The 26627-nt window shown below is 35.0% G+C and overlaps 1 protein-coding gene across 2 annotated transcripts in view; it reads left to right on the forward strand.

The window, feature by feature from the left end:
• Positions 1 to 26627, forward strand: part of SRP72 (signal recognition particle 72) — a 38949-nt gene that overhangs the window by 4200 nt on the left and 8122 nt on the right. The window contains exons 2-17 of one of the 2 annotated variants that reach the window (XM_027836237.1): positions 231 to 351; positions 2157 to 2280; positions 4269 to 4403; positions 4493 to 4604; positions 6151 to 6182; positions 6789 to 6913; positions 7011 to 7068; positions 9646 to 9777; positions 11235 to 11363; positions 12482 to 12554; positions 15032 to 15096; positions 18378 to 18473; positions 20831 to 20934; positions 21120 to 21197; positions 21563 to 21700; positions 23630 to 23667. In XM_027836237.1, the coding sequence (XP_027692038.1) occupies positions 231 to 351; positions 2157 to 2280; positions 4269 to 4403; positions 4493 to 4604; positions 6151 to 6182; positions 6789 to 6913; positions 7011 to 7068; positions 9646 to 9777; positions 11235 to 11363; positions 12482 to 12554; positions 15032 to 15096; positions 18378 to 18473; positions 20831 to 20934; positions 21120 to 21197; positions 21563 to 21700; positions 23630 to 23667 (1560 nt within the window). Of the gene's footprint in view, positions 1 to 230; positions 352 to 2156; positions 2281 to 4268; positions 4413 to 4492; positions 4605 to 6150; positions 6183 to 6788; positions 6914 to 7010; positions 7069 to 9645; positions 9778 to 11234; positions 11364 to 12481; positions 12555 to 15031; positions 15097 to 18377; positions 18474 to 20830; positions 20935 to 21119; positions 21198 to 21562; positions 21701 to 23629; positions 23668 to 26627 lie in introns of both variants that reach the window. The other variant, XM_027836236.1, reaches the window with a different exon arrangement.

A 26627-nucleotide genomic window follows, 5' to 3' on the forward strand; every position in this document is an offset into this window, starting at 1 on the left:
AGGTGTTGAGTTTTGATGTCTTGAGGAAAACCTGGTATATACATTTCTATTATTATTCTTTACTTTACAAATTAAAAATGAAGAAAAGTTACTTTTTCACTAACTGTGGAATTACTTCCAACTTTGGGATGGGTTCGGGTGGGGGTGGGGAAGGCATATAGCAAGGGCCCTGTGTGTTAGGAAGGAAAAAGCACAAAAGATATTGAGCTAAAAACATTATCTTTACTTAGTATTACAGATCAACAAAGATGATATAACTGCTCTGCACTGTAAAGTGGTGTGCCTTATCCAAAACGGTAATTTCAAGGAAGCCTTGAGTGTCATCAATTCTCACACCAAAGTGTTGACTGGGTAAGTAATTCAGCATTAGTGATATTGGAAGTTCTTATTGAACCATCTGTTGATTCAAGTAGAAGTACTTTTGTAGATTGCTTTCCAGCTTCATTGATTTGTGGCATAGTTTATGTTTTTCCCCTGATAGTGCTTCTGAAAGTAGAGAGTGGTCAGAATTTCAAACAATCTGTATTACATTTGGTAGGCTTAACAGAAACTATGTGAACAAATTAATTTGGTCTCTTCTACCTCCTATACTGCAACCTCCTTGTTTACCTTTTAGATACTGTGAAGGAGATAGAGTGGTCTTTTTTTTGTTTGTTTGTTTTTTGTTTTTTGGATTTTGTTTTTTGGTTGATGTAGGGCATGTAAGGAATGATGGAAGTCTTCAAAGGACATTTGGGGTTAACTATCCTCTAGAAATAAAGACATCATTTTATTAATTTGTAATTTCATTGGTACTCTAAACTCATGGGTGGGGAGGAGATTGCCTTGACCAATGCAGAGTCACAGCTCTTCTGTGAATTATCATCTTAGAGTGTGCCTTGGGACTCTCAGTCACACAGCTACTGTGTTTCAGATGTACCTTTCCTAATTCCCAGGACAGCTCCCTCCCCCACAGACTATATTGCTTCTTGAGGAGAAGTGCAAGGGATAAAATAAGTTGTGGAGAAAAACATGCTAACATTTAAGTACTAGCTTAGACAAAGTATGTATTGACATCTCCCACGTTGAATGATGAAAATAACTGCCTTCAGTACCATACCAAACTATTCAGGTGATCTCCATGATCTCTCTGAACCATGGTTTTTCTCTAATGGAGGTAGTCTTTTAAACTAGTTGGAGTTATTTCTTCCTCTCCTTCTTTGTCCCTTTCCCCATCTTTTCATCTCCCCAAGCCAACACACTGGATAGTTCCACAGATGTGTAAGTCAGTGTGGAATTTGGGGCACTGGGCATATTTCTGTCTACAAATAAAAATGTTTGTATTTACAAGCAAAAATACATACCCAGTTCATGTAATCTTTAAAGAAATACTATTATCATTTCACTGTGCTAAATATGAAATAAGTTTGTATAGGAAGTTTGGTTAGCTGAAGTGAGAATGGTATTAGAAGCAGTGTGGTACAGTAGCAAGTCCTGGACTTGGAGTGAGGGAGACTGGGTCTGAATCTAACTTTTGTAAACCCTTCCTGGTTGTGAGACCTTAGAGAAGTCTCTTAACTCAGTCTCATTGTAAAATGAGTGGGGTGGACTCGATGATGTGGAGTTCCTTCTAGCTCAAAATCCATGATCACAGGATATTTTCAAGTGGTAGAAGTTAATACAAAGAAACATTATGTTGCCTTTACCTTAAGAAAAGCCTGTTTTTTTTTTAAGATTTATGTTGGAAAGCTCTTTCTCATGTCATGTTAATACAGGTTCATTTTGAAGACTGCATGTAATAGATAGTCTTTCTCTGTTTTTTTGTGTACTGAGTTTATTGCTTAATTAAGTGCTCCTTATTCTCTTTTGACATTTCCATCCTTTTTTTTTTCTTGCTAGTGGTTGAGTTTTGGCATTTTGAGCTGGTTAGGAAGGATTTACAAGGCTTTTTGGAATTAAAAACCTCTTAAAATATGAAATAAAAATAATTATTTTTGTTGTCTTTGGAGCAAGGAAAATTTGGCGTCCTGCTGATTGATCATTTCCTTTATGAAAATTAAACAAAGGTAGCATATAATAAGAACTCACTTGTTTCAGATAGACATAGGAGTGTCTTAAGAGGTTAGATGTCATTTCACTGTTCCCCGTAATCATACTCTGATTTGTTGATCTTGCAGTGATACTGTTTCCTTTGAGAAGGCATACTGTGAATACAGGCTGAATCGTATTGAGAATGCCTTGAAAACAATAGAAAGTGCCAGCCATCAGACGGATAAACTAAAGGAACTTTATGGACAAGTGGTAATCACTACTTTAAACTATCTGTGTGTGGTTGATCCTTGAGAATGATCCTGCTTCTTTCTAATTTAGCAGGGACCAGGGATAGGTACCTTGGGCTGTTCTGATGTCCCAAGGAATAGGCTACCAAGTCTGCTTTTTGAGATTTCATTAAGTTCATTCATCCTCAGCTAGGACAGATGTAGCAGACCTACTTCACATCTTCAGAAACAGCTGAATAATATGTCGTATGTGTATATATGAACTGTATGGATATTCTACGCTCCTGGGTTCAACCCTCCTGAGGGAAGTTAGTGATGAAAAATATGAAAAATTGGGGCAGCTAGGTGGCACAGTGGATAGAGCTCTGGCTTTGGAGTCAGGGGGACCTGAGTTCAAATTTGGCCTCAGACGCTCGATACTTACTAACTGTGTGACCCTGGGCAAGTCATTTAACCCTATTTGCCTTACAAAAAAGAAAGATGAAAAAGCTGTTAATGAAGAAAAACTCAGTAGTAGGCAGGGGGGTGTGGGTAGGACGAGAAGTGTGGAATTGAACTCTTTAGTTTAAAAAAAAAGACTGAGAAATGTATTATAATTACAGTTTCTAAAATCATGATGATGTTTGAAATAAGAATACATTTGGTGACTACAGTAATCCCTGGTATTACTTAAACTTTATATTCCAGCTATTTCCAAATGGATTAGAACTGACTTAGGAAATTATGCCTCATGTAAAACAGATAATCAAGGACAAAAATAGCATCCTTTGAAGCTTAAAAGACATAAATTTAGGGGAGATAAATGCTGCTATTACTTTATATAGAAGGTTGTAAAGTAAAGAATTTGTTACCGCCAAGAGATAGTGTAGACTAAAAATATAAATAATGTCTGTGGGAAGATTTAGATAAGTTCATTGATAATGCCCCAGTAATGTGGGCATTACTGATATCTACAGTTGAGAGTTATCTCCCCTTCCTCATATTTAAGTACTCTTGCCAGGATCTTTCTTTTGCTCTTACCTTTTTCTTTGTGTCTTACTTGCCTAAGCACATAGTACTACCTCCCATTAGATTGTGAAGTCGTCGAGGGCAAGGATTATATTGCTTAGTATTCCTGACTTCTGGCAAAATGTTTTGTATGTAGAAGGTACTTAATAAATGTTTTCAGGACTAAATTATGAATTGTACATCCTTCATTTTTTGAGGTTAACAGTGGGAAGGGCAAAGATTGCTCTTCCCTAACATGCATAGCTTTTAGAATACTAGATTTGATGTGTTATGGGATAGGTCAGTTTTTTGTTTCTTTGTAAAGAATTCTGATGAAGTCAGTGGAAGTTATATGCTGTTCACATGTACTGGGAAATTTGTTTTGTACAGAAAATGGTGGTTAGAACAGAAAGCAAAATGGAAAGGATAAAAAGCAAGATGGAAAAAAAAGGATGGAAAGCGGGAAAGTCTCATTCTAGAAGGGACTATCGGGTACTTTTGTTGTACCTAATATTGTTCCAGTTAGTCAGTGCTTAGCAATCTTTTTGTATGGAAGTCAAATTATATTTATATATGTGTGTGTGTGTGTGTGTGTGTGTGTGTATATATATATATATATTAAACAAATTATATTTGTTTAATGGATTTAGGAGCATAAATTAAGGCTTTCTTTCTTGGCCTTTCTTACAAAATTTTGCTCAGATTTTAGAAAAAGGAAGGTAGTGAAAGTGATTTGCCTTTCAGTTGAATGATTTACTTAGATGGCATATCATGCCTTAAAAGGAAGATATGAATTTACAGTGTTAAAAGCTGTAAAGATTAGTTGAAAATGGCATTGTGAAAATATTGGTACAATGCAAAATTTGCCAAAAAAAAGAAAATGTCCAAAGAATGTTGACTATTCATTCTTTATAAATTGGAATTTTCCTATTTAGAACTTTAAGAAAGTATGAGCTTATAAGTACTACCAATGTGTGTATTTGACTGACAACATATTTTTTTGTTTACTGACTTTTTCTTCAGTTGTATAGATTGGAGCGTTATGATGACTGCTTGGCTGTATACCGAGATCTCATCCGAAACTCTCAAGATGATTATGAAGAAGAAAGGAAAACAAATCTTTCAGCAGTGGTTGCTGCCCAGAGCAACTGGGAAAAAGTAATACCAGTGAGTTTCCTTATATGCCTATTCAGCCTTGAAATCATGTTTCATTCTGGTAATTGACTTGGTAATTTGCTCCATAACAGGAAAATTTAGGCCTTCAAGAAGGCACTTATGAATTGTGCTACAATACTGCATGTGCACTTATTGGACAAGGCCAGCTGAACGAGGCACTGAAAATCTTACAAAGAGCAGAAGGTAAAAATGTTCCCTAGAATTTTAAATTTAACAGTTGTCCAACTACGCAAAATGCCTTTCCAAAAAATGTGAGCTTTATGCATCTCTAGCTGGGATTCAGTGTTGGAGAATGGGGATTTGAATTTCCAGTCTGTGGGCAGTCAGATGTTAAGTGCCTAAAGAAGAGAGCCTCTCTCTCTAATTTGTTTTCTACAGTAACATGCTCCTGTAGACACATTTTTATGATGAATGTATTTGACTTATAGAAGACCTAGGAAGAACATGATAATTATCTTCAAACATTGGAAGGATTGTCATGAAGAAAAGGGATTACGCTTAATTTTCAAAGCTCTGGAGGACCAAACTAGGATGAATGGATGAAAATTGTACAGAGGAGGCAATCCTGGCATGAAGGAAGAAATAATATTCTGATATCTGTATCTGAAAGTGGAGTGGCCTGCTTTTTGGGTTATAGACAAGCAGAGCGTAGATGACCACTTATTGAGGATGTTATAGGATGGACTTATCTATACATAACTGGATTACATTATCTTTAAAGTCCTTTCTGGAGATATACTCTCACGTTGGGGGAGGGGCCATCGTGATATAGCGGATAGAGTGCTGACCTTGGAGATGGGAAATTCTTTGTTCAAGTCTTGTCTCTGATATATACTTGCTGTGTGACCATGGGAAAGTCACATAACTGCTCAGTGCCCTAGGCAGCCCTTTAAGAATATAAGTTACAGATGTTGACCTGCATCAGTGGCAGGAGTTTCTTTTGCCAAACCTATTCATCCTATTCTCTGAGTCATTTCATTTATCTCATCTCATACCAACACCTCCAAATCATTTTAGTATTAGCAGACTTCCTTTGTTTTTTGTTTGTTTGTTTGTTTGTTTTGGGAGGGGGGGCAAATTCTAGGAGGTCTTTGCTATTGAGAGATAATCTGGTATCATCAATAACAGCATCCTGTTCTATTTAATATTTTCATAAGTGTAATGTTTGCAGAGTTGGTTCTTTGTTAACTATTTCATGATACCTTTTAAATTCTTGATGAGGAAGAGAAATAGGATGTTTGATAAGAAAATGTTTGACTCTTCAAATAAATTTAGTAAGAATGATATGCTGTCATCTTTATGACTCCTGAACTCACGCTTTTTCTGTTTTGACACATTTTCCCCCGCAGAAGTCATAAATTTGAGATGGTTGAGAACAAAGTAGGTGGAGGAACTGATGAGAATAATGATGGGCAAGGTAGAAATAGCATGTACTTACATGTCTCATAGATCTGACAAGTAGTGAGAGCAAAGGAGAAGACTAGATATTCATAAGTGGCAGTTCAGTGTAGATGGTTAGCAGAAGAAAAAGTCTAAAGAGATGGAATTAATGAGATGATAACGTCTGTAGTGTATTTGATGCTCTCAGTAAACCTTGATTTGGCAGATAATTAAAAAACTTGACTTGTAAAATCTTCTCCATGGACTTTAGACCCAGCCATGTGGAATATAGAGAAAAAGAGTTATAATCTAGCCTAAGTTAATTTTTTAAACATTTTATTTCCTATAGATCTTTGCCGTCAATCACTCTCAGAAGACTCTGTAAGTATGCCATTGTTGCTACATCAAATTTTAGGCATTTGGGATCTAGTAATTGTTAGATTTAGTGATTTATTGACTTTCTGGAGTATTGACCAAACTAATTAAATTGTTGAAATTCTGCTATGTGAATTTGGTCATGAAGTGCCATTGAATTGAAAGTCTGGGTGGAACTGAAGCTTGGACAACTGTTACATATTCTTTTATTTAAGATGTACCTAAAAAAATAAACATAAGAGAACGTCATACATCTCCATTGTTGCGCTTGTTTTTCGGATGATCACCTACATCTAAGGAGTCTATGTTTTCCTTCTAAAAGTTTTCTTTATGTTCTCTTTAAATTTACTACTCTCAATCCATATAGTCATTTCAACCTGGGGATTACAAAGAATCATTGAATCACAGAATCAAAAGAGACGGGCTTCTAAAATACATTACTGAATGAGACTTTTTTTTTTGTGACACTCCACAAATGGTCATCCAGAGTTTGCTTGAAGATTTCCTATGAGGGGTAACCCACTCCTGAGGCTGCCAATTCTAAGCTTGGGACACTGTACTTGTTATGTGGTGTTAATTCAGATTAAAACCCTATCGTATTTTCTTACCTAGGATGTGACTGAGGAAGACATACAAGCAGAACTAGCAATCATTCATGGTCAGATGGCATATATTCTCCAACTTCAGGGTCATACAGAAGAGGCTTTGCAGCTTTATAATCAGATAATAAAATTAAAGTAAGAGATTTATTAAAGTGATATGTTGTATTCTTTAACGAGGGTTGGGTTTATTTTTAATGGCTTTCATATTTTGACTGTCATTTCTTGTCTATAGGCCAACAGATGTGGGATTGCTTGCTGTAATTGCAAATAACATCATTACAATTAACAAGGTATGAAAAGTTCTAAATGAAGTCATCATTACCTCTGCACTGTTTGGTAATGAATGCTCCTTTTTTTCATAGCAAACCAGAAAAGTTCTATTGGAACAGAATCTAAGGGTAATCGTTCTGGTACTCAATTTTTCTTCTTTAATCACACAGTAATACGCTGTGTAGGGCAGATTTTTAAATACAATAGAAATTCAGAGAAGGGAGAAATCATTTGTGGACTGAAGCAATTATAAGAGGTTTCATGGAAGGAGATGAAATTTGAACTGGGATTTATCTAGATGAAGGGAAAAAACATTCTGGGAGACATTTGAGTGGACAGGTAGGAATGAGCATGGTGTGATAAGAGAAGGGAGGTTGACCTGGCCAGATTATGGAGGACAGCGAAAGCCAGGGAAAGAAGTGTAAATGTGGTGCAGCCGGAAATAGAAAACAGTGGAATTAAATGATGAAACTGGTGTTTGAGCATAATTAGTCTTGCTGAAATAGAGAATGGAGTAAAAGTAATATATATTATATATATATATAATATCAATATTATATGTTATAATATATTATACATAATATATAATAAATATATTATAAATAAAGCTGAAATATAGAGAATGGATTAAAGGGGAAAATATTAGAATTAGGAAAACGAGGTAAAGAATTTCATTTCTTAAAGTTTCTTTTAGATGGGAAACTTATTTTGGAGTTTTGAGAGTCTGCTGGTGTAATGGAAAGAAAACAGGATCTAGAGTTGGAAGCTCTGGGCTTCGTTCCTGGCCCTGCCACTTCTTGAATTTGCTGAGCAAGTCACTCCAGCTCTGTGAGCCTTGATGTCCACCCCTGAAATGAGACTGGACTAGAGGTTCTCCAAGACTTCTTCAAACTAGTTTGTGATTCTTACACAGGATTATGTTCATATTTTAAAGGCAAAATTTATTTGTACATTTCAACTATCCTTTTACTATCCTTTTAGCCCTATTAAAACCAGTTAAACCGGCTTAGAAAGTATATTATAAATATTAGTTTAGATTCATTACTAATGTGTTACTGGATCAATTTACTGTCAGCTAAAACAGTGCTATGTACATAGCACATGTTTAGTTTATTGCTTCTCAGGATACCGTAGCTTGCATCAACTATTCCTATCATGCTAAGTCTCCTCATAATTTTCAAAAGAACGTTCTTTATGTAGTCACACTCTTCCTATGCAAATGTCCAGCACCATTCTCAACCCATATAGTCATTTCAACCTGGGGATTACAAAGAATCATTGAGTTACAGACTTGGAAAGGGACCTTAGAGGCCAGCTTGTAATGAGAGTTCCTGAATAAGTATCTTTTCTGTGACACCCTGTTCCTCGTAAGTGGTCATCCAGACTTTATTTGAAGATTTCCTGCGAGGGACAATTGACCACCTCCTGCGGCAGTCCATCTAGTCTTGGAGATCTATACTTCGAGTTTTTCCTTATGTTCAACCCTAAGTTTTCCTCTTTATGATTTCTACCTATTGTTCTTAGTTCTGCCCCCTAGAGTAAAATAGAACAAGTCTAATTATCTTAATTTGTCCTGTGTACTTCTTACTTAACTTTTCATTTTTTTTAAGCCTTTCTCTTCAGTCGCTTCTCTTTTACCTCCTTGATCCAGCTCTTTTTCAACCTTCCATAAAAGATGAAAGTAGAAACTGGACCAGAAGGTTGTTTTCTTTCAGATATTCAGTTTTTTCTTCCCAGTCTCAGTCTCTGGCTTTTTTCACAAATCACCTACACAACTACCTTCTTTCTCAGCTTACAACTTTCTGTGTTCTGTACCTTCTCCAACAGAAGGAGTAATGAATTTCAGTATCTTTGTTCTCTTTATTACATAGTAAATTTTGTGCTTTTTCTGTTTATTTGTATTAACAAAGCAAAACCATCCATTGACATACTTGTTATCAAAGTACAGCTGAATAAAACAACTCTAATTGGCCCACCTTCAGTGATGTTGCTAACTGCTAAGGCCTTCCTTACCTGAAAGTAGATTCATAAGGTCATGGGAATAATTGCTACTTAGGGACATTTGAATCATTGGACAAATCTGAGTTTCTTTGTGGTACCAAAGATGACATATGGAGACTTTGTTGTTGATCAGTCATTTCAGTCGTGTCGACTCTTAATGACCCCATTTGGGGCTTTCTTGGAAAAGATACTGGAGTAGTTTGCCATTTCCTTTCCCAGCTCATTTAACAGATGAAGAAATTAGGCAAACAGGGTTAAGACTTGCTTAGGGTCACATAACTACTAGGTGTCTAAGGTCAGATTTGAAGTCAGGTCATCTGACTCCAGGCCCATGCTCTATCCACTGTGCAACTGAGCTGCCCGGTATGGGGACTAAGGACCTCTTAAAGACTAGTTCTGCTTGAGGGGCTTAATAACTGCAGTTTCTCTGTAAGGGTCCTATAGAATATATAGTGTTTATAACCTAACTACATTTAATAAGCTAGATGTAATGGTATCTAGTTGCAGAGTCTTTCTATAATGTAGCCTTAAGAGACTAAAGAACTGAAAGATTGAGTGGCAGTTAGTAACGCTCGTGGATTTTTTTTTTTCATTAGGACCAAAATGTCTTCGATTCCAAGAAAAAAGTGAAACTAACCAATGCAGAAGGAGTTGAGCATAAGCTTTCCAAGAAACAGCTGCAGGCTATAGAATTTAACAAAGCTTTACTTGCTATGTATACGAACCAAGTAAGTAACCGTCTCCTAATTATTGTTACAAATATGCAACCTACTAATTCTTTTTTTTTTTTTTTTTTTTTTACTGAGGTATTTAAGGCTTAACTCAAATTTGTTTTGTGTCATTCTTTCTATCTTTGTAAAACTACATAACAATTTTTTTCTTCCTATTGTGATCAAACTATCAGTATATCTTAGGTATGATTTGCTTATTGTATAATTTCAGAATCCCTGGAGTGTGTGCAATACTTAGGAGTTTTTAGAAGGAGAGAATAATATTCATACTTGTTAATTTCGATAAATTCTCTCCATTGTTCTGTGTCTAATCACCCTAAATAAAATTAAATTCTCTAAAGTGCTAATCATGTCTTAGGTTCAAGAACAGGTTTTCATTTTTGTTCTATGGATATATAGAAAGTGAATTATTAATGTTAATGAGAGCAAAGATCTTAACTCTACCTGTTCCTAAAATTCAGATTAAATTCTAGTTTAATATCAACTTTCCTTGAGTACAGAATTCAAGATTTATAAAGTTTTTTCCCTTTGGTGCTGATGGAAAGATTACTTAAATTGTTAAGTAATAACTGTTAGACTTTGAATTAAAAATATTTAGATAAGCTAGTTTTTAAGCAAATCCTCATATAAAACATGACTGTAATGAGATTTTATTTTAAATGTGCCACTTTTTCCACATCCAAATATGTATTTACTTCTTTGAAAAGCAACACTGTAGAAAGCTAGACACTTTTTGAAAAAAATGCTGTCATTGTTCAGGTCATTTTTGAAACTTTTTTTTGACTTTGTATTTAAACTTGTGACATATTCCTTGGGAGTATTAAGTTTCCATTCTTTGAGGATAGATTTGATTTTATGGAACTTAACGGAAATTATGAAGAGGCAAATCTGATGAATAAAGGGTTATTCACATTTCTATTAATAATGTTTTTGGTACAAAAAAGGGGTATAACTGTAAGGTGAGGTATTCTTTTGTGATTCATAAATTAACTGTGAAGACAGTTCCACAGAATGAGTGTATACATTTTTTTAACTGAACACGAATTTGTTAAGTTACTTAACTATATGCTGTGCACTGTACTTGGCTTTGGGGAATACAGTGACACAGAGGAAACTAATTCCTTTACTTTAAGGGACTCCCAAGACAACATTTTAGGAGGACAATTCATTTGAAGATTCAATTTCTTGTTACATGTTAAGGCCAATCTTGTTACTTTATAGTCACATTTGTATTATGTTTAATAAATTGTACTTTCCAAATAAATGTAGCTTTTTCTTAAGGATAAAATGAAAATAAGACTACCTAAAATGCCATACTTATTTTGTAATTCATCCAAATAAAATGACTGTCTTATTTCACATGGTTTTATCTCTCCTTTTATTCTTTACTATTTGTCATCATGGTTGTAATCATTTACTTATTTTTGTGAAAAAATGAAATCTTATCTACCTAGGCAGATCAGTGCCGTAAAATATCAACCAGCTTACAGTCCCAAAGTCCTGAGCATCTTTTGCCTGTGTTAATCCAAGCTGCTCAACTCTGCCGGGAAAAGCAACATGCAAAGGCAATAGACCTCCTTCAGGTGATTAAATGACTGTTGTGACCTGCTTTATCATTTTCATCATGATTCAGCAACTCTTAAAACTTGGTAGGGAGTTGATGGTAAGGGGTAATTGGTAAATCATAAACCTGTTTAGTTCATTTTAAAATTATACCATTATTAGATTGTGTTTGCCCTGTGGAATTCTCTGTCACAGACACATCAAGTGCCTTTTCATTTAGAGACCTATCTTATATTAGTTACAGACTGCTTTCAACAGAACATGCTTTCTGTGCTGTCTGGTGTGAGATGGGCCACAGATAGCTACTCTTTCTTTCATTCCTGATTTCTAGATTAGTCATAGCCCAGATTTATGAGGTTTTGAAGGTACACTTTGGCTTCTGATTTTGCTAATAGGGAAACTGACTATATGTTTGGTTTATTTATTTGGAATTTGGGTGGAAAGCAAGCAAAAGCAGACAACATTTATTGGAAAATCTACTTCAGATTTATCGCTTACATTTTGTGAAATACAGTGAAACATCTTCCAGGAAACCTGATGTTTCTGAACATTTTCCAGAGAGAAAAGGTAAAGGGTAGAAGTTATAGTGACTATTATACATTTTTAAAAATAACTTATTCAAATCCATAATATTCGTAGTGATCATTATTCCATAATTATAAAGCATGAGAAACTCAAGAATCAACATCTGTGTAGTACTTGAAGGTTTACAGAGTGCTTCACATTTGATCATAACAACCCCATGAGGGAGGTGATACAGTTATTCTCATTTTAGAAATGAGAAAACAGACTCAGAGAGATTAAGGACTTGTCTATGGGCACATACCTGATAAGTGTTGGAGGAAGGATTTGAACTCATATCATTCCAGGCTTGAAGCCCAGCTCTCTCTTTCTAACATGTTACCCTGCTTTTCAATTTCCACAACACACCTTTGAGCAGAAATATGTGTTGAAATTATTATCCTTACTCATCCTTCCGAGTAGGATTTTCCTGAATTTCTATGATTCAAATTGTACCCTGAAAATTTATTCATTAAAAGCTATTTAAGAGGTTAGATAGTTGAGAGATCAAGAGTTGACAAGTTTATTAAATAAAATGTATGATGAGTCTCTATTTTTTCTCTCCAAAAATACATAGGAATTTTCAGAAAAGCATCCAGCCAATGCAGCAGAAATTAAATTGACCATGGCACAGCTGAAAATTGCTCAAGGTACTGATATGTTTAATAATTTTGTAATATCATTTTGTTTTTAATGAAACATGAGATAGTTTGAGTTATCCTGAAGTAACTTTGACTTCACATGAGATTAGAATGTAAGAAGAACCATGTTGGAGTCTAAGAATTTTAGCAGCGAATTGGTCTTTTGATGAGATCTTTCTATTTCCTTCTTAGGGGAATATTGGACTGTCTTGACAGTTAAAAAGTTGCAAGCAAAAGTATGCTCATAGAATTGTATAACTGAAAAGAACTTTGAAATTATTTAGGTCCACCCTCTAATTTAACAGGTGAGGAAACAGCCCTAGAACTTGCCCAGGGCCAGCAGGGCAAATAACTTAAATCCAGGTCTCTCCCTCAGGTGCGCCTTCCTCAAACTCTGAATCATAGTTTGAGACCACCTTCCTTCCTACAAGCAACAACAAAAATCCATTATATAAATTATCTGTGTCTATGTTTTGTTCACGTGTTTGAATGATTGAATCAAGCCGTAGAATTGGCTGTATCTGGGGAAGGAAACTTGTTTTCTGAGGTTGTTAGCACTTGTAGCCCTGAGTTTATCTCCTTCATGCCTGTCTCACATAATAAAGTAGTTATCATTGCCAAGGCAGACTTCTCTGCATGCACAAGTGATCCCGTCCCATTCTATCCCATCTTCTCTAGCAGATTGCCACCTTTATTATCCCTGCTCTCTCATACATCTTCAATCTCTTCTGGTCTCCTAACTGCTTTCCTGCAGCTTATAAATATGACCATGTCTCTCCCATCCTCAGATCCATCCATCTGTGCTGTCATCTTATCTTTCCTCCCTTTTGTGGCTAAATTCCTTGAGAAAGCCATCTAAAATAGGTTCCTCTGCTTCTTTTCCTCTCAGTCTCTTAACTCTGCAGTCAGGCTTCTCACCTTATCATTCAATCAAAACTACTCTTTCCAAAGTTACCAGTGATCTCTTAATTGCCAGATTCAGTGGCAGTTTCTCAGTCCTCGTCCATCTTGACCTCTCCGGAGCCTTTGACACTATTGATCACCCTCTTCTTTTCTTCTTTTTTTCTTTTTTTAGTTTTTGGTGAGGCAATTGGGGTTAAGTGGCTTGCCCAGGGTCACACAGCTAGTAAGTGTCAAGTACCTGCTCTGAGGCTGAATTTGGACTCAGGTCCTCCTGACTCCAGGGCCAGTGCTCTATCCATTGTGCCACCTAGCTGCCCCAATCACCCTCTTCTTAATACTGTCTTCCCTCTAGGTTTTTGGAATACTACTCTCTATCTGATGATTCTTTCTCAGCCTTCTATGCTGGATCTTCATCCAGGTTATACCCACCAATAACTGTTGTCCCACAGAGCTTTATCCTGGGTCCTCTTCTCTTTTCCCTCCACTATTTCACTTGGTGATCTCATTAGCTCCCACATGATTTAGTTATCATCTCTATGCTGATGACTCTAATATCTAGCCCTAGTTTCTGTGTTGACCTCCAGACTCATCTCAGATTACCTGTTTAACATCTTGAATTGGATGTTCTGAAGTCTGCTTACACTCAGTATGTCCAAAACTAAATTCATTCTCGTTCCCCCAAATCCTATCCTCTTTTGAACTTCTATTACTGTCAAGGGCACCATTGTCTTCCCAGTCTCCCAGGCTCACAACCAACTCTTTACTTCCTCTCACCCCCAGAGCCCATCTGTTGCCAAGGCCTACTGATTTTTACCTTTGCAACATCTCTTGCATATACTGCCTTCTCTTCTCTGACATTGCCACTGCCCTGGTGCAGGCCCTCATATTTTCTTGTTGGACTGTTACAATGGCCTGCTGGCCAGTCTGCCTGCCTTAAGTCTCTCCCCACTTTAGTCCATCCTTCATTCAGGAGTCAGAGTGCTGCTCTTATTTTCCTTGCCTAAGTTTTCTCTTCTCTGATCTGTTTCTTTTAGTTGATCCTGGTGTGGCATGATCTCTTGTCCTCTCCTCTAGGACAGTTTCTGGCTTGTTGACCTCCTTTCCAAAATATGAACACAATGTTTTAAGACCTCATGTGGTTTATTTAGGACAGTTTGTTGTTTTATAAAAGATTAGAAGGAAAGGAAATAGTTTATTTTTTCAGAGTAATTTTTTGCATTGCCCATTGGGTACCCAGAGTCACATAACCATTTTTTATTAGTGTCTGGATTGAATCAGGTCCTAGCTGTGAGGACAACTCCCTATTCATTACACCACACTGCCTGTCAGTTTTTACCCATAGAACAAATACTCCAGTATTTACATACTTAGGAACAATGAATTGTCGGAGGAGGGGAGTGGAGCATTATCTTTTGTAGTTTTTTGGTGTGAGACTAGTTAACTAGAAATTAAAGGATTAAGTTAATGTAAATCATTAGCTTTCATTTTCTTGTGATTAAGAAAGGGATAAGGGAAAAGCAATGGTAAACTAAAATTTTTGTGATTTTTTTTTTATAAAATATTGCTTCTGTTTTATCCTTCAGGTAATATTACCAAAGCATGTCTAATCTTGAGAAGTATAGGAGAGTTAAAGCATAAACCAGGCATGGTGAGTTATAACTAACATATACAAGATGAGAAAAGGAAATGAAATAGGAACTTATTGGGAACTGTCATTTGCTTAGTTTATATTGCTGAGAATTAACCCAGAGCACTGTAATTTCAGCTCAAGGCATTTTTATTTCTTGTGTAAGAGTGGAGCCAGATCACAGACATATGTTGAGTGCCATAGCCAAATTCTTTATCTGAACTGGGTTCAGCAAAATAGTTTATGATCTTCTGAAAATCCTTTCTAAAAATCAAATGAAGGTGGTACAAAGTTATTGGGAGATGGAGTTACAGAATTAGGAGATTAAGAAGACTTAGAGAATTAGAGAGGCTCAGTAGTCAAGTTGGGGTTTAGGAATATTCTATGATAGGTAATATATTTTTAAAATAGATTTTAAGAAGTGTTTTTTATCACCAACATTTTTGACTATATTCTTCCTCTTTCTTCCAGAGACGTTACTTATAACAAAGTTTTGTTGTTATTTTAAAAGAGAAAGAAAAGAAAAATGATTCAGTAAAATCAAACTATACAAAATCTGGGGGGATAAATTAGACAACTACAGTATTCCATACTCATAGACCCCACCTTGCTACTCTACAAGGAGATTTGGGGGGAGGGATCTTATGTTTGGGGCCAAACTGGTTCTTTATATTTTGCAGCATTTCATTTCAGTAGTTTTGTGGTTGCTTTTCCATTTACGTTGTTCTGATCATTATGTATGTATATTTTTTTCCTGTTTCTATTTTTTCTACTTTATATCATTTCATAAAAGTCTTTCTATGGTTTTCTCTTTTTTAAGTAAAAGGGAATGTTTATTTACATTTATAAACAAGTTTCAAAAACAAAAGGCAAACACATATACTGCTACTAATGTGATAACTTTTCAGTATGCCAACAGCCCTTATGCTATATGAAGATTTCTTAATATTAGGAAAATCAACACATCATTAAGCTAACAGAATTAGACAGAATCACCAGTACAAGAAAGTAACAGATTTAGACAAAACCAAAAAGGACTAAGATTTTGTTGTATTTTGAATTAAATCAAATTTGCCTGAAGTAACAAAAATTTCATCATATAATTTATGTCCTGCATTAAATAATGTACTAAATTTTGAGCATAAAGTCAATTAGCAAGTTTTTCAAAATTTAAAAAGTTGAAGTTATTTTCAGAATCATTAAGTAGTAGATTTATTTAAGAACCCAGTTAGGATTGAGGCCATAACGTCATTAAAACACCATTGCTAATGTTTTAACAAAGCATTAGTGTTAACTATTTGGCTTTTACTATTAGCAATTTACCTGCAATGTTTTACAAGGTAAATTAGAGTCATGGTAGCCATGCTTCTATATTTATCATGTATTCATTGTTTCTTAAAACACAAGTGACATTCCTTTACATTCATATACTGCAATTTGTTTAGCCATCCCCTAAGTTAGTAGATATCTACTTTGTTTCTAGTGATTTGCTATTATAAACAGTTTTCCTTCCAATATTTTGGCGTGTGTGGAGCCGTTTTGCCATTGACCTTCTTGAGGTATAATTGTAGAACTGGAATTTTTGGGTCAAAGGGTACATATAGATGTTTTAGTCACTTTATTTGCATAATTTGAAATTACTTTTCAGAATGATTATACTACTTCACAGCTTTACCCACAGTGAATTAGTGTCACTTTGAAAGGCAAAATATTAATGGATAATTGATTATAGCAGGTTGAGAAAATGTTTCACTTGCTTGCCTAGAAGCCACAAAGCTTCCACAAAAAATTCCTCACACTTTCAGTGTAGTAATGACTAGCCTACCTGTGGTCCTTTGGAGTAATGTCAAGGCTCTCACGGTACATCAAAATAAGATGGACTTGGTCCTGATTCTGTAATATTTGTTCTCAGTTATAAAACTATGTATCAAATTGTAATTATTTCACAGCTAGAGTAACTTAATGATAGTTGGTTTAACTGTTTTGATTTGCTTATTACTCGTGTTGGTTTAAATGTAATATTCATGTTGACCCTTATTTTAAAATATAAATGTACATCTGTGACAATGCTATTGTAGGCAGGTCTAAGGAGTTATCATTAGATTGTTGTAGTAGCGTTTTGTGAGTTGGAAATTCTATTTTTGCCGCTTGGTGCCCTATTTTAATCATCAAATTCTAGCTTTTACTTTGGAACAAAAGTGAGAATTTTTTTTTCTGTTAAATCTTTTTGAGTAACAGAAGTAGGTTGTGTTATTTATTTGCATGAAAATAAACAGATTTCATTGATATTTCATTTGTTTAGGATAGTAATTAAATGCCATGTCTACAAAGTAATAATGGGGACTCAGAAATAAAATGCTAAATTTCAACCTGATCAAAAATTCTTGAAAATCTGAGGACTTTTCTAAATACTTAGAGCCATTTTCTTGATAGAAATTTGTCATGAAATCTTAACACTGGGCTGCTTTTATGCTGTAAGAGCAGACAGCTAAAAGGCCCAGTCCTTGTAGCAAGAAATGTAATTATCAGCACACTGGAGACCTATGCTTGTCAGTAAACTGAAGAACTTCTTGGATTCCCTGGAATCAGAGATTCCCTGGAAATGACCTATAGTAAACCAGGAAACAGCTTTCGTATGAGAAGGGTCCACCTCAAATCAAGATCATCTACTCCTGAGTAGACAGTCTTTATGAGTTGTGACTAAAATAATTTATTCCCTGAGAAATAGTCTTTTAGTGAGGCTGGTCCTTGGGTGGCAGTTATTGGAGGCTTTGTGCTCAAAACTTTCAGCTTTTCTACCACGGAAGCACAACAATGACAATAATAACTCATACTATCTTATAGAATTTGGAGGCTCACAAAACTCCTTCACAACAGCATTTTGATAAGTGAATATTGCCAGTATGATCCTGATTTTTACAAATAAGAAAAATAATGCCCAGAGAGGTTAAGTGATTTGCCTATTGCCATAGAGCTAGTAAATGTTGATTTTAAATAACTATTCACTGTAAAAGTTATAACTTCCTACGTTCCTTAGAGGAATGGAATGATAAATATTTAAACAAATAATTTTACCTTCTTTTAATAAAACACTTGACAGTTTTTTTTATTCGTCACAATTCTTTCTTTTGGGAAGTGCTTTAGTTAGCCCTAATAGTAGCATTATAATACACATGAGATAGTTACTGACAAAGAAGCCAAAATATGTTGACTATTACATCCTTAATGTTTTTGATTTTAGAAAAAATTCTAGAAAATTCATGATTAATTTTACTATATATTAATTTTAAAAATTTGTATAGGTGTCTGCATTAGTAACAATGTACAGTCATGAAGAAGATATAGATAGTGCCATTGAGGTCTTTACTCAAGCTATCCATTGGTACCAAAATCACCAGGTAAGTAAATTTAATTGGGAATTTTTTTGACTACAATAATTATAAACTTTAAATTAAATAATTAAATAAATTTGACTAGATGGTCTTTGATGAGGTCCTTGCTAGCTTTAGATCTGAGCCTTTTTTTTTTTTTAACTTTATTTTAGTTTCTCTTAAGTACAGGTAAAACCCCTCTCCTCCCCCAAGTACTGGCACCTCCAAGTATTGGCACCATTCAAGAAGATTAAAAAATAACTTTTTTATGACAATTTACTTATATATTGCCCTGTCCTGCACTTCTCTGAATTTAACAATTAGCTCTTTTTGTAAAATAGGGCTACTTCCATAAAGGCAAGTAACTCCCTATAACAATGCCTTATGTAGTACTTGTAATAACTTTTAAAAGAAAGTATGGTCAGACTCTGTAGACTGACCTTTAGGGATGTTTGCTGACAACATATTTAGACATTGTTATCTTCACCATTCTAGTTTTTAAATCCTGAGTTAATTATGAAAACAAAAATCCCCAAACAAAATCAGATAAAGCTAGGCAAATCTCATCTCTTTTTTTATTATCCCCTTGTATTCTTGAACCAAAAAAACCCAACAGTTGAGAAGACTGAAAGGAGAGGCAGTGTGGCATAGTGAATAAAGAGCTGGCTTTGGAATCAAGTAGGCCTTAGTCCAAAGCCCTCTTCTGACAGGAACACTCTTGTGGCCTTGGGTAAGTCCCTTAAACTGAGTGTCCTTAGGCGTTTCTAGAGATCTATAAACTGCAAATCCTGTTGGTTAATGTTCTATTCAGGAAGCACAGTAAAAAAATGTATAATCAATATAGTTAATGGGGACAGTACTAGTGTGATGCCATGTTGAAGGACCAATCTATAACAACATTGTAGAAAATTTATTATTTTTATTTTTGGTTTCTTTTAGAATATATGGCAAGTGGAGGCTAAATTATTAGAGCCAGGGGAAGGCATTTGCAGCTGTGTCCCTCAAGTTTAATAAGTCCTGAGAAAGAGAAATCTTGATACCATATCATTACTTCAGACAGTCCTGGAAGGATATTAGGGAAAACTCTCACTTTGTCACTCTTGAGTGAGTCATGACTGTCTACAGTCTTCTTTTCCATTTGTCATGGTCCATGCTGTAGATTATGTAGAACACTGTATCAGAAGATCTGTTAATAGTCTCCCTACTGTAATACATCATCTTCATGAGTCGCTGTGACCAGAATACAATCCTCTGTTGGCCAGTCTTCTGGGTATGAGCCTTTTCAAGTCCATCTACGTTGTCATGAACAACATTCCGTTGCCAGATCTGTATTTGAAACCTTTACAAATTTTCCCCCTAAATGAAGCATCAGATAGGATTTTAGTGGAAGGTTCAGATAAGTACATACTGAGTAATAAATGCTGCAAATGGAGACCATGTTGTCCTCTAAAAAAATGTTTAACAATTCTGCCAGGAATTTTCTAGTTATTTTCAATAACATTTTAGTACGAGCTGTTCTCAATTTTTAAACTCTTAAAAATACCCTTTACTTAGGAATGGAGCATTTCCCTTTAGTTGGGGAAACCTGGGACCCCTTGCCTTACCACTCTGGGTTCTTGTGGGGCCTTCTTTACCTCACAGGCAGCTAGGTGGTACCAGGGGATAAAGCCTTGGGAGTCAGGAAATCTGAATTTAGATCTTGCTTCAAGACATTCAATTAGTTGTGTCACCTTTGACAAGTTACTTTACTTCTGTTTGCCTCAGTTTCTTCAGCTATAAATAAGGGATAATAATAGCAACTACCTCCCATGATTGCTGAGAGGATCAAATAAAATAATATTTGTAAAATGTTTGATTTAGTACTTGGCACATAACAGGTTCTTAATAAATGTGTATTCCCTTCCCCTTCCCCTTTCTCAAGGCCAGTAACAGAGAGGTAGAAGAGTCTCTGCTCACAGGGTTTAACCCTGACAATAGAATTGGAATGAGTTTATAATTAAGAACAATAGAGTGAGTGGTTAGTTTCCATAGTATTGTTAGTAATACAGTTCAGCTACATGATCACTTTACTATCTGTCTGCAGTAGAGGGGTTATTTGGGAACCTAACCTTTTTGTAACACTATTTCTAGGGGGAAATGGACCCAATTTCAAACACTGTCTTAAAAATAAATATAATACAACTTCCTTTTAAGTTGGATATTATTCTTTTGGTTAACTTACAGTTTGATTTTTCCACCTTTGAAATGTTCCACAAATAACTGAGACTATCATTAAAAGCTAAAATAGACGAATTAATGAAGAAACAAACTTCTGTGGTCTGTCACTTCAGTGACACTTGTTAAATATTTTGCCTAAAACTTTCCTTTTTTTAATGAACCTGCAGCCAAAGTCTTCTGTTCATTTGTCCCTGATAAGAGAAGCTGCCAACTTCAAACTCAAATATGGGAGGAAGAAGGACGCAATTAGTGACCTGGAGCAACTATGGAAGTAAACTTTTATGGGTGCAAGGGTGGACATCTTAATTACTTTGCCATCATTTTACGTCCAAGGGCATGTGCTGTTTTTTTGTTTTGTTTTGCCTTCATCGTCTGACACATAGGCTCTTAATAAATGCTTGTTGATTAGTTCCTATGTTTAGAATTTTTGTGTTAAATTTTTCATTTTTCTCGCAGGCAAAATCCAAAAGATGTTCACACTTTGGCACAGCTTATCTCTGCTTATTCGCTGGTAGATCCTGAGAAGGCAAAAGTGTATCCTTTATTTTTTTTTGTTTGTACAGATCTGAATCCATACACCTGATAAAATCCATTACTTCCAATCTGTATTTAAGATTGGTGGATATTTTAGAATGATGTGTTTGTTAAGCCATGCTGTTAGGATTCCCATATACCACTCGCCTGAAGAAGGGATGCAGTCTTTTTCCCATGCCATTTTTATCAAGATATGTGGTACATAAATATATCTGACTATGTGGCTTGCTGATGTTACTATATTCTTTAAATTTTTATTCTTTTTGGGATTTAAGGATTTTTTTTTGCTAATGCTAAAAATTGAGACTGTCTTATGGATGGTACATGTATTCATTTTAATTTCCTGAACTGTTACTGTGTCACAGTCTTAGTAAACACTTGCCCTCATCAGATAGTATGTCCCTGAAAGTAGATGTAGAAGCACTTGAAAATTCCCATGGTGCTACATACATTCGGAAGAAAGGTGGGAAGCTTACTGGAGAGAACCCACTGAAAGAACAAGGGTAATGATTTTCATTGTTAATACCTTATAAAAACACCAGCAAATAACAAAACAAAAAATGGTGATATTTTATATTACACTCAGGTTGGGTAAAGAGAGAACTAGTTTGATGATCTTTATGGTAAGAAAAAAAATGTTTTTCCTTTCCATCAACCTCTAGGATCTCAGGTATTGATAATTAAAACAGCTACTTATTTTGCAGCCTTGACATACCATTCACAGTATAAAAAGCACACAGTTTGAAAGTCATTTGGAAATTTTTTATTCTTTTAGTTTTCCTTGGAATCTTAAGATGTTTTCCTTCACAACTTAAAAAGTGCAATTATTGACATCAAGCAACTGACATGTTTTCTTTTCCCATGTAATTTTTTTCCTTTTATTTTCTTTCCTTTCAATTGTCAGAGGGATCACAATTTTACAGTCTAATCAAAGATCCATAAAATAGCATTAGTTAAGTTAAATTCACATTTTGTTGGGGTTTTTCTAATTCTTCCTTTTACAGTTTACTTTTTTATTTAATATATATATTTTTTTGATTAAGTTTGGAGTGAAAAATACAATTTTTTTAATGTACATTCCCTTTCTAGTACCTTGGTCCCTCCTCCCATCTCACCATCCCAATTCAAAAAATATGTTGTATGTATAATACCTTTTAAGTTTAGGTATAACTTGCAGTATAAATGTTTCATTAGGCATGTGTAGGGGATTGTAGTACCTGAGTCTCAGCCTGGTATAGTGGAAAGAATGTTGAATTTGGTATCAGATCCAGGTTTGAATTTCTGATCAGCTTTTTATTATCTGAGTTTTCTGGGCCTCAGTTTTCTTACCTGCAAAACGAGGGAGTTGGCCTAAATGATTTCTGTGATTTCTTTTTCGCTCTAAATGTATGATCCTATGATATTTTATCTTTATGCTTAATTTTGGAATGAAAGACCCGAGTCCAAGTCAAAGTAGATTGCTTCTTCCATTTTCTAGTTTCATTGGAATAAGTTTTAGGGAGATTCATTAAACTGATAAAATTAGTTTCTGGCAGAAATTGTAGTAGATGTACTTGGGCTGGGGGTTGATAGCTGGCTTTCGGATCCTTCTTAGGCAATAACTAGTTCTGTGACTTTGAACAAGTCACTTACTTTCTCTGGGTCTATTTCCTCATGCCAACTATAAGGGGATTATTGGGCTAGATCAGGCCCGCACAACATGTGGCCTGCAGGCATGCCAAAGAATTTCAAGCGAGCTGCAGGTTGTGCATACTTGGGCTAGATAATATTTTAGGTTCATTTCAACTCTAATAATTATACTCTACCAGCTTATACAAAAAATGCCCGTTTGATTGTGAATATTTAAACCTGAAGTGGTCACTCAGTTTTGTTATCTGTTTAACTGGTATTTACCAGATTTTCAGGTTGGTTTTGAAATGTTTACTTAAATTGCTTCACCCCTCAAAACAGGCTGTAAAGTGTTTAGTTTCTTTTTCTGCATTCTTGTCAGGTGCAGAATAGCATGTTACGTAGTGGAAAAACGTTATGAATTTGGAATCAGAGGACTTGGGTTCAAATTCAGGTCCTCACCTTAAACATGTTGCTTAATATCTCAGAACCTTAGTTTCTTTGTGTGTAAATTAAGGTGCTGGATTCAATTATGTCAAACCCTCTTAGCCTGTTGGTACTCTGTTTTTGGTTTTGTCTCTAAATATTTTAATTTTTTTAAATTGTGTGTGAAATATTTATTCCCAAATAAAAATGTTTCTCAATAGCCATTTCTTCTGTTCTCTGAAGTATGCATGTAATATTGATGATTTTTGTATGTTTATTTTCTTCACTAGATTATAAGTTTTAGAGGAGAGGTTCCATAGTTTATATTCTCCGTTTTCTAAATTATCTTCAAGCAATAGATGCTCCATAAATATTTTCTATTTTCATTATTTTTCCAGGCAAGGAGACATAAAGAAAAAGAAGAAAAAAAAGAAAGGTAAATTTGTTTTACATATTCCAACAAATTACCATTGGATGAAACCAAGTTTTCTTTTCATCTTTTAGTGAATCCCTCTGGAAGAAAGTCTTTTCTCCTTTCATTTCCTTATAGCTAGAATTGTGATTTTCACATTATTGACAATTGTTTCACCATCCAAGTTTGTTCTACAACATTTATAGATAGTAGTCTTATGTTTTTGTGTAGAAATAAATATTCTTCAGATTGTGGGTGAAAGATGTGGTCTGGCTTAACTGACTTTGATTAAACTTAGTTCTAGATGCATTATTATATAAGGCAGTTACTCTTCTTTGCCATAATAAGTACAGATTGCAAAAAAAAACCTTGCTTTTCGTGCTATCATATGTATTTAAAGCTCTGGTTGCATTAATATATTTCATTATGTGTGTATATATCAAGAGAGAAATAAATGTGAGATCAGAAATCTTATCACTTGAGAGAAGGCTTTCACTGAATATTGACTCCTTTAACCAGGTTTTTTAAATTAGAAAATTTTCCCAAACTAAATTTTTTTACAAAGATCAGAGTCATAGAATTTTAGAGTTGAAAGGGACCTTATCAACTATTTAATCCATCCTATACATGAAAAGTATCCTCTGTATAGATGGATCTAATCTCTGCTTCTACGACCCTCCAGGAGGGGGCAATGCCCATATCCTATGGCAACCCATTGCACTAATTGCTAGGAAATTTTTTCTGACATCTAGGCTAAATTTTTCGCTTTGTATCTTCCACTAATTTATCCTGGTTCTACCCCACCCCAAGGGATCAGTCACAACTAACATGATCCGTTTTCCTCGTAATACCTCTTTACTTGCTTGAATAAAACTGCTATGTGTTTCCCTTGAAGTCCTCTCTTATCCTGACAATCCCAGATCTTTCAACCCATTCTTCTTTGATAGACTGAGTTCTTCACCTTTCTAGTTGCCCTCCTTGGGATGCTGTCCAGTTAATCAGCGTCCTTCCTAAATCGTAGGATGCGAAACTGAACATCATACTTAAGATGTAGTCAGATCAAGGCAGAGTATAGGGAAGACCATTACCTCCATCTTTTTTTAAATGAAGTGTACATGTGAAATCATGCAAAACATTTTCATCTTACTTATATTGGGGGGGAAAAAAAGGAAAGTGAGAAAATTATACTTTAATTAGCAGTCACAGTTCATCAGTTTTTTCTTTGGAGGAAGATAGTATTTTTTCATCATGAGTCCTTTGGAATTGTCTTGGATCACCGTATTGGTCAGAGTAGCCAAGTCTTTGACAGTTAATCATTAGTACAGCATTGCTGTTACTGTGCTCAGTGATCTCCCTTTTCTTCTTACTTCACTTTGTATCAGTTCATACAGGTCTTGCCATGTTTTTTTCTGGAACTACCCCACTTGTCATTTCTTATATCACAGTATTTCATCACGATCATATACCATAACTTGTTCAGCCATTCCTCAATTGATGAGCATTTTCTCAATTTCCAGTTCTTTGCTACCACAAAAAGAGTTGCTGTAAATATTTTTGTACATATAGGTCCTTTTCCTTTGATCTCTTTGAGGTACAGACCTAGTAGTGGTATTTGATGCATCAAAGAGTATGCACAGTTTTATATGTAGGCCTTTGGACATAGTTCCAGATTGTTCTCCAGAATGATGCTCTAGAACTCCACCAGTAGTTCATTAATGGACCTATTTTTCCTCATCAGCTCCAGCATTTGTCATTATTGATAGGTGTAAGGTGATACCTCAGAGTTGTTTTAATTTGCCTTTCTCTAATCAATAGTGATTTAAAGCATTTTTTCATTTGACTATAGATAGCTTTGATTTCTTGGTTTGAAAACTGCCTGTTCATATCCTTTGACCATTTCTCAATTGGGGAATGACTTGTATTATAAATTTGACTTCTTTACGTATTTGAAAAATGAGACCTTTATCAGAGAAACTTGGTGTAAAAAATTTCCCCCCAGTGTTCTGCTTTTCTTCTCATCTTGACTGCATTGGTTTTGTTTGTGTAAAACCTTTTCAATTTAATATAATCAAAATTATTCATTTTACATTCTCTAATGCTTTCTATGTCTTGTTTGGTCATAAATTCTTCCCTCATCCATAGATCTGATGGGTAAAATTTTCTGCTCTCCCTTAATTTGCTTATTATATCTAAATAATAATATACTCATTATATCTAAGTCATGTACCCATTTTGACCTTATCTTGACAATATGGTGCAGGATGTTGGTGTATGCCTATTTTCTGCTAAACTACTTTCCAGTTTCTCCAGCAGTTTTGGTCAAATAGTGAGTTCTTACCCCCAAGCTTGAATCTTTGGGTTTATCAAACTTTAGATTACTATGGTCATTCACTTCTCTGTATTGTGTACTTAATCTATTCCATTGATCCACCACTCTATTTCTTAGCCAATACCAGAGTGTTTTGATAATTACCTATGTTACACAATTTGAGATCTGGTGCTGCAAGACCACTTTCCTTGACATTCATTTCATTGATTCCCTTGATATTCTTCACCTTTTGTTCTTCCAGTTGAATTTTGTTATTTTTTCTAGCTCTGTAAAATGATTTTTGGTAATTTGATTTGTATGGCATTGTAAAGTAAATTGATTTAGATAGAATTGTCATTTTTATTATATTGGTTCAGCCTACCCATGATCACTTGATACTTTTCCAGTTGTTTAGATCTGACTTTGTGTGAACAGTGTTTTATATTTGTGTTTGTATAGTTCTTGGGTTTGTCTTCTTGGCAGGTAGATTGCCAAATATTTTATATTGTCTGCAGTTATTTCAAATGGAATTTCTCCTTCAGTTTTTTCCTGCTGGACTTTGTTGATATTTGTAGAAAGCTGAAGTTGTTAATTATTTCAACTAGTTTTTTAGTTGATTCTCCAGGATTTTCTAGGTATGCCATCGTACCGTCTGCAAAGAATGATAGTTTTGTTT

Source organism: Vombatus ursinus, unplaced genomic scaffold (assembly GCF_900497805.2).
Source record: "Vombatus ursinus unplaced genomic scaffold, bare-nosed wombat genome assembly UNPS02014818.1, whole genome shotgun sequence".
Taxonomy (NCBI): domain Eukaryota; kingdom Metazoa; phylum Chordata; class Mammalia; order Diprotodontia; family Vombatidae; genus Vombatus; species Vombatus ursinus.